Raw genomic sequence first — 19,892 nt, forward strand, 5'->3', positions numbered from 1 at the left:
TTCCCAGCAACCACATGGTGGCTCACAACCATCTGTAATGAGATCTGGTGCCCTCTTCTGGCCTGCAGGCTTAATAAATAAATAAATATTTTTAAAAAAAGCCGCAATGTGTTGTTTAACATCTACATAATCATCAAGTGATCATGAATAGTATTTTCTAGAAGAAATATTAGTAGAAAATTTCATTCATCCCACCAACTCTGGAAATGTGAGAAAGTTATTTAATCAAGCCTTTCTGCTTTCTTGTGAATAAAAGGAAGGGCTAAATCATTCCTGCAAACTATTTTTGCTCTGATATTCTGTTTTTTTTTTTTTAACATTTCTTAGGATTGGGGGGGCTTCATATAAACCAGTTGTGATTTCCCCACCACCGCCACCCTGAGATAGGTATGCCAGGCTAGGGTGGCATGGCCTTGATCTACCTTTTTGCACCTCCAAATGGTGGAATTGCTGACAAGAGACATCATGCCTGGCTTAACTTTGATTTTTGAGACAGGATCTCTAGTAGCCCAGGCTTACTTCAAACTTGAACTCCCGACCCGTCTCCACCTCTGAAGTGCCAGCAATTATTTACGAACAGCCAGTTTTCTCTTTATTTGCTAACCAGCTCTTTGTGCCAGAACCTCATTTTTGTTTCTAATTTGGATAGTTTTTAAACACAAAAAGTTTTTACCTCACGCATTTTCAATAAAATTTATTTAATTTTATTTTTATTGTGTATGTGTGAGAGGAGAGGACAAATCTAATCGACTCTCTCCTTCTACTCTTCCACTGTGGTTTCCTGCGGTCAAAGTCGGGTCTTTAGGGTTGCCTGCTAAATGCTTTTACCTGAGGAACCATTTTGTTGATTCTGAACATTTTTTATTATGGAAAATATCAAACATACAGAAGAGAATAGCAATATAATGAGTATCACCTATTATCAATAATCATCAAGCTTTGTCACTGATTTTGCTCTGAGTTCTCCCTTGTCTGAGGTTTACTGTAGTCAGAGCTCATGGGCAGACTAGTTTTAAAGGCTGATTCATTGTGTGTGACACGCTTGCACTTGTGCCGTGATGTGTTCACCATGTGATTCTAGGGTGTGAAGTCAGGTTATCAGACTTGGTGGCAAACATCCGTATCTGCTGAGCATCTGACCAGGTCTAAAAAGCCTTATCAGTGATTGTTTTCATACCTTACTATCTTTTATCCTTTAGAGAGTAGACTCAATTTTTGGGTAACAAATATGGTGTGGAGTAACTTCTGTTTTAATACATCAAAACATGGAGACAGACGGATTAACATAATAGAGTAGAGGTAACATCCAATCTTCAATACTTTTTAGTTTTTTGGTATGGGTTGAGAACTGTCTGGTTTGTGGGACATTCTCTGTCCATTTTGTTCAGGACACACCAGTAAAGGAATAGCTCTACCAAGAAATTTGAGGAGAATATATGATTTCCAGATGTATCCTTTCAAATATGTATTTCATTGTGGTCAATTTTAACACCAGTATTGAGGCAGTAAACCACAAACAGTGCCATTAGATGGTCTGAAACCTGGATGATGTCACTTGTGACGGCCATGCCATCTGTTTTGCTGCAGGATTGTAAAATATCATTGTATTGGAAGTCCACATTCAGGGTTTCTTGCTTTTTGCTTTTTCTCCTCCCACAGTGCTGGTTCTGGGACTTGGGGCTTCACACATGTAGTGTGCAAGCGTTCTACCACCGTTACACCTCCACCCAGAAGCTTTTTTTTTTTTTTTTTTTTTGAGGCAGGGCTTCCTTTTAGCTTTGGAGCCTGTCTTGAAATTTGCTCTGTAGACCAGGCTGGATTGAACTCCCAGAGATCTGCCTCTGCGTCCTGAGTGCTGGGATTAAAGGCGTGCACTGCCACCACCACCACCTGGCCAAGAAGTACATGTTCTTAATTGAAGTGGAGGAGTTTTGTTTGATTGTTTTGAGGTAGAGGCTGACTCTGAGCCCAGGCTAGCCTGTAGCTCACCTTCTAGTTTAGGGAGGTCTGAAACTCATTCATGGTCCTGCCTCAGTCTTCTGAGTATTGGGTTAGGGTGTGAGACACCACATCCAGCTGTAAAATAAATAAGCAATAAAAATTGAGAGATGCTTTTCAGTAAAAACCTGAAACCTTCTAATTGTCAATTTTCTGCTAAATGAAATTCATTTGTAGTTAAGTCTCAAACCCTGGGACTAATGGCTATTTAGATTCCTATTTAATATATCAAAGTGAATCTGACCACCTGGTTCTCCCAGCTGTCCTTCTGCCCCTACCTGTTACAGCATCCTGAAGGCTCCAGTCCAGGGGGCTGGGCCTCTCTTCATATATATTCCTAGCATTTTGGTTACCTGGCCCTTTTGTACCTTTGGCCTCTTAGTTGCTGTACCTGCTTCCCTTCTTTTCCCTCTCTTCCTGTTGATACAGAATTTAACACTTCCATTTTCCACACTGAATTTTATAGAAAGCCAACTCAGTGCCTTATTTTATACTAAAAGCAAGTTAATAGCACAGTAATGAAAGCAATAGAAGTAAACAATAACAACAGAAGCCCTTGTATTGGTTTAGCTAACCCTCCACTGGAATATTAAAAGCAGCACACAGCATTCAGATTTTCTTTTGGAGTCTTGGCTTGGTTATTTCCATATTTAGTTTATGCTCAGCATTTCTCTTTTGATCCACATTTCATGCTTTTGTGTGCATATCTTTCTCTCTACTACTTTGAGGTTTACTTTTACTTCTGCAGCCTTCTACTTAGACCCCAGCATTTAGGAGTGGTATTCATTGATATTAGAATTTGTCTTTTGTTCATTGTAACCCAAAGCGTTAGCAAAGCTAAGGAATTGTTAATGTTATATTCAAAATTTAAAAAGTGAATAGTAGTTTATATTTATAAGTAAATACTGGGCTCAAAAGAAAGTATGTCTTTAACCAAAGAATTTAAAGGAACAATCTAGTTTCAAAAAAGGTTAATATTTCATAACTCCGAAGGGGGGTATTCAGGAGTGATATTCAGCAGATTGTGTTGGTTACATCATGGAGTTTGACCTCTTTTCCTTTCATTCCCCCCCCCACACACACGTCTTCTCCCTCTCCTCTTCCCTCTGTCTTCCCTTTCATTCTCTTGTTCTTTCCTCTCCCCTCAGTGTTGGACTGAGCCCAGGGCCTTGTTACATACATGCTAGTCCGGCTTTCTATTACTAAACTACATCCCCAGCCCTAAGACTTTTGTTAAAATAAATCTTTTGAGTTTTAAAATAAGTCATAGTTTTAGTTGTTTAATTGTATTTAGTTTAGATTAGAATTATTAAAATTTTTTATTGTAGCATCATTAAATTTCAGTAGTTAATGTTTTCTGCTAATTTGGCTGTATTTCACAATACCTGGGCTCTAAACACTTGAGATAAAAATATAACAAAGGCTTGTTCTTTAATTTTAAAAAACGCCTTTGGGGGGGGCGATGAAAGATGGCTCAGTGGTTAAGAGCACTTGGTTGCTCTTCAAGAGGTCCTAGGTTTGATTCTCAGCAATCACACAGTGGCTCGCTCCCATCTGTATGTAACTTGGATTCTTTGGCCTTACTGTAGATAAAATACCCATACACATAAAATAAAGAGTAAAATTCTAAAAGTTAAGAAAACGTATATGTGTGTGTGTCCATTAAGGGAGGAAAGATTTATTTATTTTTGCTTAGAGTTTCAGAGGGATTTCAGGTCTTTATGGCAGGTAGGAAATGTGGGGAAACAGGAGCAGCAATATTGCCTTTGGTGTCAGGAGTGTATGCATTTCATGTGGCAGTGGGCCAGGAGACAACAAAGACTTCATTCTAAGGAAACAACAGCAGCAAACCCTAATAACCATTGCTGCTGTGAAATGGGTATGAGAATAGCATTTGACTGTAAACAAGAATTGTTGGAAATGTTTCCTGTTCTTCCCTTGTTGGCTGTCCAATGGAATATGTTAGCAGTCTGAGCTGTCTTCAATAGGTGTTTTATTTTCATTTTCTAGTGATTTTCTTTTTAAGTGAACAATGAAGTGTAGTGGTTTTCTACAGCAGGAAATTTTATAAACATAAATATAGGTACATATTTTGGGCAGTTATGTTTTTCTTTTTTCTCCACTCAAATGACTTGAGTGAAGTTGATTTTTTTTTTTTGGAAGTTTCTTTCTTTAAAAAAATATTCATTTGCTGGGCGGTGGTGGAGCACGCCTTTAATCCCAGAGCTCAGGAGGCAGAGGCAGGCGGATCTCTGTGAGTTTGAGACCAGCCTGGTCTACAAGAGTTAGTTCCAGGACAGGCTCCAAAACCACAGAGAAACCCTGTCTCGAAAAGACCAAAAAAAAAAAAAATTCATTTATTTTTATCTGCATTGATGTTTTTCCTGCATGTTTGTCCCTGTGAGGGTGTCTGATCCTCTCAAACTGGAGTTACAGACAGTTGTGAGCTGACATGTGGTTCTGGGAATTGAACCATGATCCTCTGAAAAAGCAACTAGTACTTTTTAAAACACGGAGCCACCTCTTCCAGTCTCATTTTGAACAATTCCTAGAGTGAATGAATTAATTTACCTATGCAGTGAGTAATTAGGGCTTAGCCTTGGGCATGCTAGATATGTGTTATATCACTGAATTACACCTCCAAACCCCTGAAAGGGCTTACTTAGTATAGTTTGTATTCTGAAGGCAAGTGGAATACTTGAAGAGGCCCCAGCAAACAAAATGACAACTTGTTAACATGTAACAGATGGAGTTCCCTATCTATTTAAGTGGGAGAAGAGTTACTTATAGCGTGGTTTATAAGCAGGGATACATTTATAAGTAGTTATAAATTGTGGTTTTTGATACATAATCTCAAGCTCTAGCCCTCAGCTGGCCAGGAACTCACCCTTTAGCAGCTGTCTTCCTACCTCAACCTCCTGAGTGCTGAGATTATGAGCATGAACCACCCAAACTGTTATGGCAATCAGGACTTTGCTGTTTGGGCTCTTTGGTATGGAATCCAGGGTTTTGTGTGTTTGCATGTTCTCTGTTGTCATTAATCTGTACCTTTAACCCAAGAACATTTTAAAGACCTTTTCACTTAAAAATAATCTTTTTTATTTTATCTTTTTCATCCCTCCCCGCCTCACTGTGAGAAGTCAGAGGCCAGTTTTCAGGAGCTAGTTCTCACTGACCACCATGTGAGCTCCAGAGAACAAACTCAGCCAGCCCATCTTCTGAGCTATCTCCCTGGTCCACATCTTCTCTTAATGGGTGCTAATTACAAACTTTCATTTACATATTCATTACATCATATAATTTTTCAGAGATGGAAAGGTGAGAATCATTAAGGCACATTTGTTAGTAATTAAGGATTGACTGTTCATGACTTTCAGTTTTATATAGATGTGTACTGGATTATGATACATTTGTTATTGTGGGTTGCAGCTGATAGGTTTCTATTGTTAGTGTTGTTTAAGACAGGCTCTGGCTAGCCTTGAACTTATTATGTATTCAAACTAAACTTCTTTTTTAGGTAGTCTCTGGAAACTTCCACTGTCCTCTATAATGGAGGCTATCCTTGAACTCTTGATCCTCTTGGTCTGTCTCCCAGTGCTAGAGTTACCGCTGTACCCCTCTGTGCTCCTTTGCCACCACACGCCCCTTCCTTCTGTGGGTTTGAACCTAGAACTTCATGTATGTTAGGCAAGTGCTCCTCATCAGCCTTTCTTATACTTTTTTGATTAATTTTATGTTTATAAGTGTTTGCCTGTGTAAATAAGTGTACCTTACATGAGTTCCTGGTAACCATAAAAAGGATCAGATCTCTTAGAACTGTAGTTATTGGCAGCTGAGAGCCACCAGATGGGTGCTGGGAACTGAACTTGGGTCCTTTTCAAGAGGTAACTAGGTTACAGGCCTGTACAGACCCTGCTTCAGAAAACTTTTTCTGTGTTGGTTTCTTTGTGTAGTCCTGGCTTTCTTGGAACTCTCTCTGTAGACCAGGCTGGCCTTAAACTCAGAGATGTACCTGCTTCTGCCTCCCTAGTACTAGGATTAAAGGTGTATGCCACCACTGACTGGCTCAGAAAACTGTTGTATATGATTCAATTTAGTGTTCATTGCTCATCACCTCCCAGTGAAATCTATAGTTAATCCTTTATTTAAGCACTACTTACAATTGGTCAGATCCACTAGTTATGTGATAACCTTGGAATCTGAACCAAGTTCCTGCGATTTTTCTCCTGGCTTTGTTGCCTATCCTATCTACTCTGATATCTGAGGTTGGAGGTTTGTTTGAGTCTAGCCTAAATATTGAGATCATTTCTATGAGCAAACAAACAAGTAAATAAATAAATAGGTAGAATTAGGTGTGTTGGCATACAGCTTCAAAGACTAGCACTTGGAGACAGGCAATAGGATTTGGCCAGACTGGGATATGGAATTGAGGAATTATGTTAATTAGAAACACACCAAAAATATAGTAAGCTTCACTTCCAAAGCTAACAAGCAGACCTGAGCTGTAAGTTATGCCTCAACTCACACAACACAAAGCCCTTCTTCCTTGATGCTGCTGTGCACCTCAGCCTAGTGTCTGCTGGTTCCACTGCAAGGTGAGAGAGCCTCAGGTCTTCCTCTATCATAGGGATCTTGTTTTCTTTGGTGGGGCAGATGCTGCAGTGTGATTCTGTAGACATAATGGTAACTGACAAGGCCCTAATTGGTCGCAGCTCAGTCTCTTTGCTGTTGGAAATAGGTAAAAACAGCGCTTTTTGTAGTAGCTCGAAACTATTGGCATAACAGTTTTGTTTTCTGATCTTCAGCTCATATAAGCAGCAATTACTGATTGAGCTACAAGAATACAAGAAATAAAAATAGCAAGTTAACAATTTAATATCTGTAACATGAAGAGAATATTAAAAGAGAATATTGGTAGAATGTTGAATGAACGACGTAGACACTATGCCACACGCTAAGGGGCCTAGTGTGCCAGCAGTCAGCAAAGCTACATCAGTTCTTTACCTCAGCTCTCTTAAACTACCTTAGGGCCTGTAGGTGCATTCATTTTCTGCTGTTGTACTCCTGAAAGAATGAAGCTTCCTGATGTTTTCTCAGTCTGTTTGGGATGCTGTAAATTCCATAAACTGGGTGGTTTTAGAGCAAGTATTTATTTCTCCCTGTTCTGGAGCTTGGAGTCCAAGATCTTGGTGTTGTCATGGACAGGTTCTGGGCTCTCGCCAGCCAGCTGCTCCCCAAATCTTCACCTGTTGAGAGGGACAAATATGAGCTCCAGTTCCTTCTAAGAACATTGATCCCATTATGAAGGCTTTATCTTTAAGAAAAATGGCCTCCCTAAAGCCTTACCTCAGAATACCTTGGTGTTCAGGATTAGGATTTCAGTGCATTCGGTGGGGGAGGGTACAGACAAGCATTCCTTTAGGGCTAGGAAGGGGCTTTTATGTTGCTGTGTGTGTGAGAATGTGTGTGAAGGTGTGTTCTCCTCTGCCAGTGGCCCCCGAGGCCACAGCTTGGTTCTTCCTCTGTTGCTTCCCCGCTTTATTTTCTAAATGTACCTAGAGCTGACCTAGACTGTCTGATCAGTGAATGGATCCCCAAGGTTCTTCCTGACTTCTACCTCTCTTAGTGCCATGGTCACAGTCCAGGACTACCAAGGTGAGTGTGTGTGTGTGTGTGTGTGTGTGTGTGTGTGTGTGAGAGAGAGAGAGAGAGAGAGAGAGAGAGAGAGAGAAAGAGGTGCATGTATCTATGCACATAAGTGTGTACATGCTTTGGTCAGATGTTCTGCTCTCTTATTCTCTGCCTTCTTTTTAAACTGTGTCTCATTGAACCAGAAGCTAGGCTGGCAGACAGCAAGACCCCAGGGATCCTCCTGCTGTCATGCTCTATCTGTGCTCCCTACTCTTCCTCTTCAGTGCTAAGTCTATGTTTGGTCATGCCCTGTTTTGTTTGTTGTTGTTGTTGTTTTGGTTTTTTAATATAGGCTGGAGATTTAAACTGAGGTCCTTGAGCATGCTAATCCGTTGTTCTTATACACTAAGCCATCTCCTCAGCCTCAACTTCCTCCATTTTATTTTGGGGGCAGGGTCTCAGGCTGGGTTTGAAGTGACAGTAACTGCCTCATCCTCCTAAGTGGGAAGATTAAACAGATGCGAGAACCCTGTCTGACTAGTTACAGAAACTTTGTGACAGCCAAATTTCATTAAGATCACAGAGCCTGGCGGTGGTGGCGCACGCCTTTAATCCCAGCACTCGGGAGGCAGAGGCAGGTGGATCTCTGTGAGTTCGAGGCCAGCCTGGTCTACAAGAGCTAGTTCCAGGACGGGCACCAAAGCTACAGAGAAACCCTGTCTCGAAAAACCAAAAAAAAAAAAAAAAGACCACAGAGATCCTCTTAAATAACTTTATGGAAAAGAAGGAAGGCTTCATAGCTGTATATCCTGGGAAGTCTACCCCAGGAAGGCTCATGACTAGCTGGAAATGCTTTTGTATTATCTTGTATTGTCTTTTTCTGTGGGAGCATGGAACATGATGACTTGTCATTTATTTGTATGTTCTAGATGGTTCAAGAAATGTTCTATTCAAAAATTCAATTATGACTTTTACTAAGGTTTTCAAGTATTTTGAGATATCTGATGATTATTTTTAGTCTTAGCTACTTGTGAAAGAGGATGGACAATCTTTAAGAAGCATCAAGTAGAGTTTTTGAGCTTAAGTATACAAAAATCAACCTGGATTTGTTTAAAAAATGATGGCTGTTATATTCTACTTCCATTTTTTAAGAATCTAGTTTCCTGTTTGTTTTTTTAAAGATTTTTAATTATATGTGCTTATGTAGACTATGAATGGATATGTGCACACTTGGTGCAGGGCCCATGGGGCCAGAAGAGGGAGTTAGATCCCCCTGGAGCCAGAATTCCATGCAGTTGAGAGCTGATGACGTAAGTGCAAGAAACCAAACCCAAGTCCTCTGCTGTAGGACTCTTAATGCTGAGCCATTTCTCCACCCACCCCAATCCCCACTGGCTTTATTAGTATTTAATACTCCCAGTATTTTTGGCAAACTTAAATCTAAAATGGTTCTCAAAAACAAACACTTTAAACAGTAACATAGTTTAGTTTTTGAAATTTGAGATGGTTTTGTGTGGACCAAGTTGGCCTCAAAAACTCCCTTTGTAGACAAGGGTGTGTTTGAATTCAGAGATACATCTGCCTCTGGGGATTAAGGATGTTGTCCACCACCACTCTACCCTATCTCTTTTCTCCCTCCATTTCTCCTTTTTTTCCCCGGCCTCCCTCCCTCCCACCCTTCCTTTCCTTGCTCGGGTGTGGCGGCACTAGAGAGGCAGAGGTGGGTGGTGTCAGTCCCACTGGGCAATAATAAGGCCACTACCATAATTTTGAGCCAAATTTAAAGCAAGCTTTAATTAAATACTGGCCATTTCCACTCTGGGGTTCCCAAAAAAATGACCATGAGCTATGTTGGCCAGGTGCTTGTAAAGGCAAACTTTCAAGACTGTATCCCTCCTGCTTTTGTTCACTGGGGGTCACTTCCTACTTCCTACATCATTTCCGTGGGATCAAGCACATCTAATGCAGTTGGGTCAGCCAAACTTGTTTAGGGAAGTGGGAAGTGTGGCTTGTTATCACCCTCCCTCAACTCAGGAAGTATCTGTCCTTGGGAAAGGGTCTTACAGGTTAGAGACATTTTTTGTTTGTTTTGTGGATCTCTTAGGCACAAAAATTAAAACTTATAACTTTGACTCTCAAACGCCTCCCCTGAGTTGACTCTTGTGTTGGATTCCTATTTATATTGGGATGTAATAACTATCAGCTAATAGCATCCAAATGGGAATTTATGTATCTAGTTAAGGCATTAATGATGGAAGAACAAATAGTAATTAGCAGAAAAAGAAGGGTCAAAGGGCCTGTGGTGACTTACATCACAGTTACTGTCCAGAAGACTAGAAATGAGAATGGGATCAGTCATTTATCTCAGATCTCTCTCTCTCTCTTTTTTGACAATTTGTCCTTCCTTCCTTCCTTCCTTCCTTCCTTTTTGTAGCTTTGTTTTGGCACAGCCAGATTATTTTTAATCATTTCTGAATGGTTTGTATAGAAACAATAATTTTGTCTTAAAGCTCTGTTTACATAGAACAGGTTGAATGCTCTATTATACTCTAGAACTATTTCAGATAACAAAATTTATCTGTTGATAGATCTGGGTCTATTTGGTTTTTAACAGATAACTTTTCTGATAGGCACTAAAGGTAGCCATTCTGTCCCCTATGCCTGGGAGTTTCCTTTTTACCTAACATGTTGAGAACAACAGGCAACATATTCTCTTCTGTAACCACTTCCTGCAGAAACCAGGTTATCGTTTCCAGGGCCCAAGAAGGTTGAAATGGTAATAAAAAGCTGAGAGGGATTCAGGCAATGGGGCATTCATCAGAAGTATCCCATTAGTTAGCCCAGCAAACAGATAGGGGCAGTTACATCATCTACTGGTTCACATCAGCTATCAGCAAGTCCAGAGCTTAAGCCATTTGGAGCATTTTGTAGTCCACAGCTGATTCCTTGATGGTGTCTGTCAGCCTAGTGGAAATCTGATGAGATAGATGAGACTATAAACAGAAGTTAAAGGTTTAGGAATTTAAAGGAAAATCTTTTTTTTTTTTTTTTTTTTAATTTGGAACTTTCAGGCCCATAGTCGTAGTAATTGGGGGAGGGGAGGAGTCCCAAGACCAGGAGAGAGATCTCACCTTCAGGAATAGGCATGTGAGGGGAAACTTAGACCATACTTTTCTGCAGTCCCTTGGGCCTGTAGAGGTGGATTCAAATCTTAAGACCCCCTAGACTCCCTGGAGCTTATGTAAATTTTTAGTTTACAAAAAGAGATAAAAGTTCTAGGTATATAAGCATTACCACTGTTTGTTATCTATACTAAAAGCCATGTTGTAGGGAAAGCAGCCAATAGCTGTGATAGACTCACACCTTTGAGTCATAGTAAACACTATGGATTTGGGTTAAAAAGCATGAACGTATTTTTCCTTTGTTCAGAGAGCTGGATATATAGATTGGACAGAGGTATTTTTAGCCTGATAAGAAACACCTTTAAGATTATATGCTGAAAGCAACCAAAAAATTCTTTTTAATTTTGAGTTTGTGAATGAATAGTAAGTAGTTAGTGTTCTAGAGCAGCTCATCAGAACTTCATGATCCATGTTAAAACTCTTAACTTTTGAAATCTTAGTTAACGGTAGCATAGAAGGCAGGAAAAAATCTCAAACATTTTCCATTTTTCACGTATATTAAAGCACTTTCTTACCTTTACAGCTGCATTTACACATCTTAAATCATCATGTTAGGCCCTCAGACCTTTCCACATCTTAGAACACTGAGACCCTCAGACCTTTCCACATCTTAGAACACTGAGACATTCAGAACATGCATAGACTTTACACCTTCTTTCATTTCCAGAGACATGAGTACTTACTTCTGAGAACAATCTTTGCAGAACAAGTTCTTTTGAATAAAGGAACAGTAAGTTACATCTGAAATCAGTTTATCCTATAATATGAAGCCTCTTAGCAAGACAAACCTGTTTGCCTTTCTTGGCAGGAGAACTAGTAGCTCCAGAAAAAGCAAGGCTTGATTTTTGCATATGAAATGAACTAACAAGGTAGATACAGAAAGAGCTAGTTGCCTGCTGCTGTTAAACTGACTAAACTAAAGTTAGCCTAGCTGTCAATGCCATCAGAAATCAGAGAAGAATAAATTATAGTAGGCAGTAACAAATGGTCTATGTATGTATCCATTTAAATGATAGAGATTTACCCATAGCCTAGATGGTTATTCCCATGGTGTCAGTTGCTTTATTGAGACAGAAATCACTGGGCAGCATTAATCTTAGAATGGCAGGTCCAGAAAACTAAGAGACTTTTCTTTGTTGGAGGGACTTGGGGTACTGACCTTACTTCTCCAGTGTCCTGCTTATCCGCCGTTTGGTAGGGTCCTGGCAGTGGGTGAGGCATTGGGGCATTTATGCCCAGTGTTTAGCATTACCACAATCCAGGTGGAGTGCTTGGTGCCCCATCTGTGTTCAGTGGAGACCTTGCTGTCACTGCTAGGAGCTGGGGTCTTTGGATAGTAAACTTTTTCCATTAAACATTTTAATTGCTATATGCAAAAGTTCTCTTGACCAGTTTGAGGACCATTATCTATTAAGTATATATGAGCTAAACAAACTTTGCTGGTTTTTAGTTATTTGCGGGAAAACATATATAGGAGGCTAAATAAAGCTTATTCCTCTAAATACATTTGAACTTAGCACGACAATAAGCATAGTTCTGAAAATTAGAGGATTTTAATCATTTATAAGGTGACTTAATAACTTGCAAATTTTAATTACCTTTAACAGTTTACAATAAGTTAGTAGTTTTTTTTTTTATAAGGTTAGGATTTTATAGCTTTATCCCTGTTAGGTTTAACCATTAAAAAAAATAACCATTTCTGAACTGAGCCTTTTTAAGTATCAAAGTAAAACTTTTAATCATAAATAACAGTCCATGGGAGATTGTCAACTTTACTTTCCTGGTCTTTTCATACTGCACTATTACAGAATATAACAAGTTTCTTATATGACTCAGTTTATCAAAATAGCTAAAGCTTAACAAAATCAGCAAAGACAAGGAGGGTAGGCATACATTCTTCAGCCTGAGTAGACCTTAGGTATGGCCAGACATTCTTAATGCTGGTGGTTCTCAGGCTTTCTAATGCTGTGCTCCTTCAACACGGTTTCCTATGTTATGGTGTCTTCCAACCTTAACACCATTCTCTTTGCTATTTCACAACTGCAGTATGCTGCGTTAGGAATCACAGTGCAAACATCCAACCCCCAAGGGTTGTGACCCATAGATTGAGAACCATTGTTCCAAGCTCTTTCCCAGATTTTTTTTGAGGGGGGGGGGCGTGGAGGGGTTGGTTTTTTTGAGACAGGGTTTCTCTGTGTAGCTTTGAAGTCTATCCTGGAACTTGCTCTGTAGATCAGTTTGGCCTCAAACTCAGAGATCCATCTGCCTCCCGAGTGCTGGAATTAAAGATGTGAGCCACCACTACCTGGCTTATCAGACTGCTTTTGCAAGAACATTTAGGTCATTGTCTTGTTGCATCATAAGTTTTCCCCGTTTTTGGTGTTTAGTGTTTGGTGTTCATAGTTGTAGCCCTAACTCTTTAGCCTTTTATTTATTTTTTAGATCATATGTTAATAATATAAAATATTTTATGAACTTAAAAATGTCCCATAGCCTTATAAATTTAAATATTTTAAAAGCTGTTCCTTTAAAAATAACCAGTTTTTCTAATTTTCTGTAAAACTCCAAAATTTCCTCTTAAGTTTAAAATCTCTCAATTATATGCTTCTGCAATATTTTTACTTCAAGAAAGAAAAAAAAACCCCAGAAAAACAGAGCACAACCAAACTCCCACAGTGCCAACAATTCAATGTTCATTGTCTAGGATTCACTTACAATACTTGGGTCAGCTCTCTGGCCTCACCCTCGACAGTGTATATAGCCTGTCTTCTAGACCCCAACTGGCTCCATTTCATTGTGACTGGTGTTTCTGGTGGCTATCACATACATGGCATGATCATCTCCAGCACTGCTGCACAATGGCAAGTCTTAGTTGGTCTATATGTCTTCTTTAAAGCCGTTACCACTTGGGTGACTCTTATATTACAAAATTTGGCTGCCAGTGCAAGCTATGTTCCTGTATATGAATGCATGAAGATACAGTTTAAATACATTATTAAACAAGAATTGTTTTTAAATCCTATCTTTCATAAACCTTGTTTTCAGGACAGGAATTAACCTAATCCAAAACATCCTTGAGACTTGTTTTCCCCTCCTTGTTTGTCTTATACCATATGGTCACCTTGGTTCAAGATGATGATGAAGTCATACGACATTCATTCTCTCTTACCCTTAGCAAAGATGGCTGTCAGCCATGTGGCTGCCTCCATAGCAGCTAAGATGGCGGCAAGCCACATGTTACTTATATGCCAAAATTGTGTCATGCCGCATGGTTCCTTCAAGATTACCGATGCATAGATTTTTAATTATTAACCCTATGTTAGCCATCTTAAGTTAACTTTTTTCACATACTTTACAGATTTTTAACCATACCCAATTAACTTACAAATCTTGAGAAACAGAACAGAAAGTTTACATAATAGTCTTTTTTTTTTAAAAAGCTATTCTGCTTACTCTCTTTCCCCTGTCACAGAATCAGATATATTACCTGACACAGGATATAGAGGAAACTTTTAAATCTGCTTGGTCTACAAAAGGGAGAACAATAACCCAACTCTAGAGCCAGCTTTTCAATAACGTAAAATAACAACTCTGTTATCCACACCCAAAAGACATTTGAATCCTGCTAACCCTGAATCCATTGACCAGAAAGCTCATAGATAAATTCTGAGTACTTGCTATCAAATCAGCATGGCAAGTGGTGTTAGCTGTGGTGGCTGGTGGCTGGTGGCTTCCAGTGGCAACACAAAACACAAAGTTTATATGCTCAAGTCAGTAACAAAACATGGGGTGTCCACGGTATATATTCATGCATTTAATTTATCAATCTAGGCTTCCATGTTTGCAGCAAAACTTATAGACACACCAGAAAACACAGACCCATGCACACATGTAAAACACAAACAGACAACCAGAACCAGGCAGTGAATGGCATCTTACATCTTGCACTAGATGGTAGAGTTTTTGGGGTCCTGTTGAGCCCCCTCCACATCCCAGGTTTGGATCCTACAAGACAGAACCAGCCTATTTCTCACCAGCCCTCTGTAGATGCAGGGTAGTTTGTCAGAGGACAATAATACCACTTACCAGGACAGGGACATGGGGATTAGAAGAGTTAGTAAAAGGCATGAAATCGTGAGTAAAAATAATAAAGCAGAAAACATAGGATAGTATTGGGAGGGAGTTCCAGTGAATAAGAGATTCACCTGCATTTCATTTTCCATTCGCTTTTATACCCCAACACTAGAGGGGGAAGAAAACAAAAGACTGCTTTAATATGGTACAAAGGACAACTAGAACAGTTATCGAAGCAGAGCTTTGAGACAGCAAGTCATTAGCATTCTGTTGTTGAGGCAGTGAACCCACCCTGGACCAAGTCCTGAAGGAAGCTACTCCCAAGGTCAAACCTCCTCTTTCAAAAGAAGGAGCAGAAGAATCCTTGAATTTCCTGACCCTTGTGTGTTGGGAGTTGGATCTGCCTCTATGGGCCATCCTAATGTCAAAAGGACCAAGTAATCACACCCTAGGTCAGGATGTTTAGCTCTGGTTGTTGTCAACAATTTTGAGCAACCTCAAACTCTCTGACCTTCAGACAAGGTGGAAATAGGCTCACATTTTTTTGGGCCTCCATAGCAGTTAATTCCAGAAAATCAAAGGCATGCTTCAGAGCCCTAGAACCTCTCAAAATACATGCTTCCTGAGGCAGCCCCCGCTCCTGGAGTTCTGGAGTGAAAGTCTAACTTTCTCTGGGGCCTCCAGAAAATGATGATTTCACCCGATGAGAGTAAGACCACTACCATAATTTTGAGTCAAATTTGAAGCAAGCTTTAACTAAATACTGGCCAAGATGATAGACTCTGGCCAGGTTCATTCCCAGAAAATGGCCATGAGCTACGTTGTTCAGGTGCTTATAAAGGCAAACCCATAAGGCTATGTGCATCCTACCTTCATCCAATTGGGGGCAGGCATATATCCTGATGTACTTCTGTTTACTTGTGATCAAGAACACCTGGAGCTGTTGGGTGGACCAAACTTGTTTAGGGAAGTGGAAACACGTGACTTATGTTAATCCCAAAGATGACCCAAATTATCATGACCAACTTAATTAAAGCAAGCATTAATTAAAGCAAGATTTTTTTATTTGTTTACACCTGGTGCCTTCCCCAAGGTGGGGTTTGAGAAGTTAAGTACTGGATATGAGGAAGACAAGGCTTTTACAGCTCAGGGGTAGGGGGTTTCCAAATGGGGAATTTATTTGGGGGGGGGGGCAAAATAGGCAGCGTTACAGTAGCAGGACATAAGCGTAACAAGGTAGTCCCTCCTGAACCTTCCAAGACGGTCATAGCAACAAAGGTAGGGCTACAGGATGGGTACAAACAGTTTTTAAACCAGTGGCATGATTGCGGCTCCTGGAACAGGAAGTACAGGACCATGTGTAGTTAAGGTTACAGACTGGGCTTAGTGCAGTCCTTGGGAAACAGGTTTAATCATAAGCAGGAATGAGCCTAGTTTGTCTTGCCATAAGATGTCTTTGAAGATTGAGGCAGGCTGGTTCTTCAGTTATCTTATATGAACAATAACCTCCAGCATCTCAGGGAGTGTTTTTGTCCTTGGGTAAGGTGCTTACATGTGAGAGGCATTTTTGTTTTGTGGATTAAACTTAAAACATAACTTTGGTTCTCACAATGGGTCTCTGTGAGTTTGAGACCACTCTGATGTACATGCTGAGTGTTAGGCCAGGTAGGTGTATATAATGAGACTCTGCCTAAAAGAGAGAACAAGAGACATGAACACTCTTTTTACTTTTAAGCTTGCTTATCTACAGAACTTTTGATAATATGATTTTTCTAAGTTAAAGTTGAGCATGTATTTCGAGATGAACTATTAGCTTTTTTTTTTTTTTTCCTCAAGACAGGGTTTCTCTGTAGCTTGGAGCCTGTCCTGGAACTAGCTCTTGTAGACCAGGCTGGCCTTGAACTCACAAAGATCCGCCTTTAAGTGACTAGTGAAGGTATGGTAACTATTAGTACGTTTTAGATCTTTGCAAGGTTTTCATCTCGCATGTCTCAAACTCTGTGCCAGTTAAATAACAAGCCCTTGTCCCCTCTTCCCTATCAGTTGTCAGCTACCGTTCTGTTTTCTGTCTTGAGTTTGACTGCTGAAGCACATGGATGGAACTGTGATTCTGGGCTTTCTGCGACCGGCTTATTTCAGGCGATTTATCTATGTTGTAGCTTATTACAGGATTTCCTTTTTAAATTTTTACATTTATTTACTATTTTTGTAGGCTGAGCATATAGTATGTCTTTTTTCATTTATCACTCCATGAAGCATCAGCTTGCTCCCATAGCCCGGTTAGTAGAGATAATGTAGTAAGGAATATGAGTGCCTGTACCTGCTTTTAAAGGCTTTGTTTCTCTTTTGTAGGTATATCCGACTTTATGGGAGAAAATTTAGCAAAGAAGATCATGTTCTTTTTATTAAGTTATTGTACGAGCTGGTATCAATTCCAAAACTTGAAATCAGCATGATGCAGGGCTTTGCCCGCCTCTTGATCAACTTATTAAAGTAAGTCTACTTTCTGTTATTTCTGGTGAGATTTTTTGTTTAACGGTTTAATAGATTAAGACTCAATTTTGGGAAATGAGCAGAACAGTTATCAAAAGTTTAATTGGTATTGATTTAAACATTTATTTTCTCTGTGAAACTTTTGTTTTGTTTTGTTTTGTTTTGGTTTTTTTGAGACAGGGTTTCTCTGTAGCTTTGGAGCCTGTCCTGGAACTAGCTCTTGTAGACCAGGCTGGCCTCGAACCCACAAAGATCCGCCTGCCTCTGCCTGGGATTAAAGCCCGCTGTGAAACTTTTAATTGTACATGCTCAACTATAGATGCTTAGATTGTTTTATTTATGATAATTATTTGCTCCATGGGTTATAAACTATCCTTTTCCACATAAAGGTTAGAAACGTTAAATACCACACACATGGTAAAGCAAAGCATGAAATTTGGAAGCTGGAGAGATAAATCAGTGGTGGATAAGAGTATTTGCTGCTCTTGCAAAGGACCCGGTTTGCTTCCCAGCACCCACATGACAGCTCACACCCATCTGTAACTCCAGTTCCAGGAGGATCCCATACCTTCTTCACTCTTTGAGAGTATGCATGTGATATACATACACACATGCAGGCAAAACAGTCATACACAATAAAATAAATATTTTAAAAGAATTTTAGGAAAAAGTATGAAATTCATCTACAGTAGTGGTGGTTTAAATGCTTTCTTTAATAGGCACTGCTTGGTGGTGAGGAACACCGAATTCTTCCTTCGTGCCTATTCTAACAGTGAGTGGTGGTGGGCAGAAACAGGCTGTTCTCTCTGTAACATGTAACTCAGTAACCATGCACCTGAATAAATGTCTTCATATATTTACATTTATTTTCTTTTTTAATAAGGAAAAAGGAACTTCTCTCAAGAGATGATTTAGAGTTACCTTGGAGACCGCTTTATGATATAGTGGAAAAAATATTATATTCTAAGACAGAGCACCTGGGATTAAATTCATTTCCTAAGTAAGTATTTCTGCTAAAGTACTTCTTTGGGGCCACTTGGGGCTTGTAGGGGATTGAACACAATGGAGGAAAATGGGTTATTTTAAATAAGCAAGCAAATACTTTTTTGTTGTTTTTTCTTTTTTTTTTTAAATGTTTTTTTGAGACGAGGTCTTTCTGCATAGCCTTGGCTATTCTGGAACCCACTGTATATGTAGACCAAGTTGACTTTGAATTCACCAAGATTTACCTATCTCTGCCTCCCAAGTCTGGGGATTAAAGGTGTGCACCACTGCCTGGTGCAAATACATATTTTAATGTTCTCATTTCTACATAACTTGACTTTGAAACAACTGAGTCTGTATCTCTTCCTCAGTGCTTTTCCACCAAGATGTCTCTGATGGTCGACGTCACCATACTTCTGATTATTCTCTTGTTATTAGATGTAATGACTTATCTGCTATTCTGGTTTTTTTCTTCTTAAAAAGTTACTTATTTTCATTATGCATGTTTGAGTGTGATTGTATGGGTTCATGTGTACTACATGTGTTCAGCAGCCTTTGGAGGCCAGAAAAGGGCATTGAAACTGGAGCTACAGGTTATTGGAAGCCTCCATGTTGGCTCCAGGATTGAACTGGGTCTTCTGCCAGAGCTGTAAGGGCTCTTTTAACCACTGAGCTATCCCACAACAGCCTCCCCCACAACCTGGCTTTTTTGTATTTCAATTCATTAAGTAAAGTAAATGCTTTAAGATGAGGAGCCTTTCATATTCCACAGGGCATTCACTATAAACAATTAAAGGAATATCAGGTGGTCTTCTCACCCCCACTACAAAACATGTGTGCATGGTTGGCCTGCTCAGCCTCCCAAGTGCTGAGTTTACTGGCTTGTCCCACATGCCTTTACTTGTCCCACACGCCTTTACTTGTTTCACATGCTTTACTAATTGACTGTATTTTGGACATAAACTATCCAAATGCCAGGCCTTAGTTTTTGTCATTTCCTAGTAATGTTTAGAACTATAGCTGTCTTGCTGATTACCGGTTCCTTGTATATATATCATGACTCTTCAAGACCTGATTTTTAAGAATCTTGTATTTATTTTGAATGTGCAAAGTTTATACTATGATCATTTGCCTCTTTGTACTAATTAGCGTTCTCAAACTTGACTGTTCCCTATCATTTGTGTTGACAGGGTTTGTCTACTTGTGACCACTTTTATTCCTAATGTTTTAATATTCACAGACTTTGCAAATTTGGCTTAACTGTTTTAGATAGTTTTAGCAATTAAAAATTTATTATTATTATTGTTGTTGTTGTTGTTGTTGTTATTTTGGGTCTTTTGAGACAAAGTTTCTTTGTGTAGCCTTGGCTGTCCTAGAACTAGCTCTGTATACTGGACTAGGCTTGAACTCATAGAGATTCGTCCGCCTCTGCCTCCTGAGTGCTGAGATTAAAGGCGTGTCTGGCCTGGCCAGATACCACCACCTGGCCTAAAGGTTAATTTTTAAAGGCAGGCTCTTGTTAGGTAGCTA

The 19,892-nt window shown here is 39.6% G+C and overlaps 1 protein-coding gene across 1 annotated transcript in view; it reads left to right on the top strand.

Moving 5' to 3' along the window:
• The window catches only part of Psme4 (proteasome activator subunit 4), a 108,462-nt gene that overhangs the window by 2,384 nt on the left and 86,186 nt on the right, over positions 1 to 19,892 (top strand). The window contains exons 2-3 of the mRNA XM_041668888.1: positions 17,238 to 17,378; positions 18,262 to 18,378. Coding sequence (XP_041524822.1) covers positions 17,238 to 17,378; positions 18,262 to 18,378 — 258 coding nt within the window. The remainder of the gene's footprint in view (positions 1 to 17,237; positions 17,379 to 18,261; positions 18,379 to 19,892) is intronic.

The sequence above is a fragment of the Microtus oregoni genome, unplaced genomic scaffold (assembly GCF_018167655.1).
Source record: "Microtus oregoni isolate MIOR12 unplaced genomic scaffold, Mior012 000019F_ref0000042, whole genome shotgun sequence".
Classification (NCBI taxonomy): Eukaryota; Metazoa; Chordata; class Mammalia; order Rodentia; family Cricetidae; genus Microtus; species Microtus oregoni.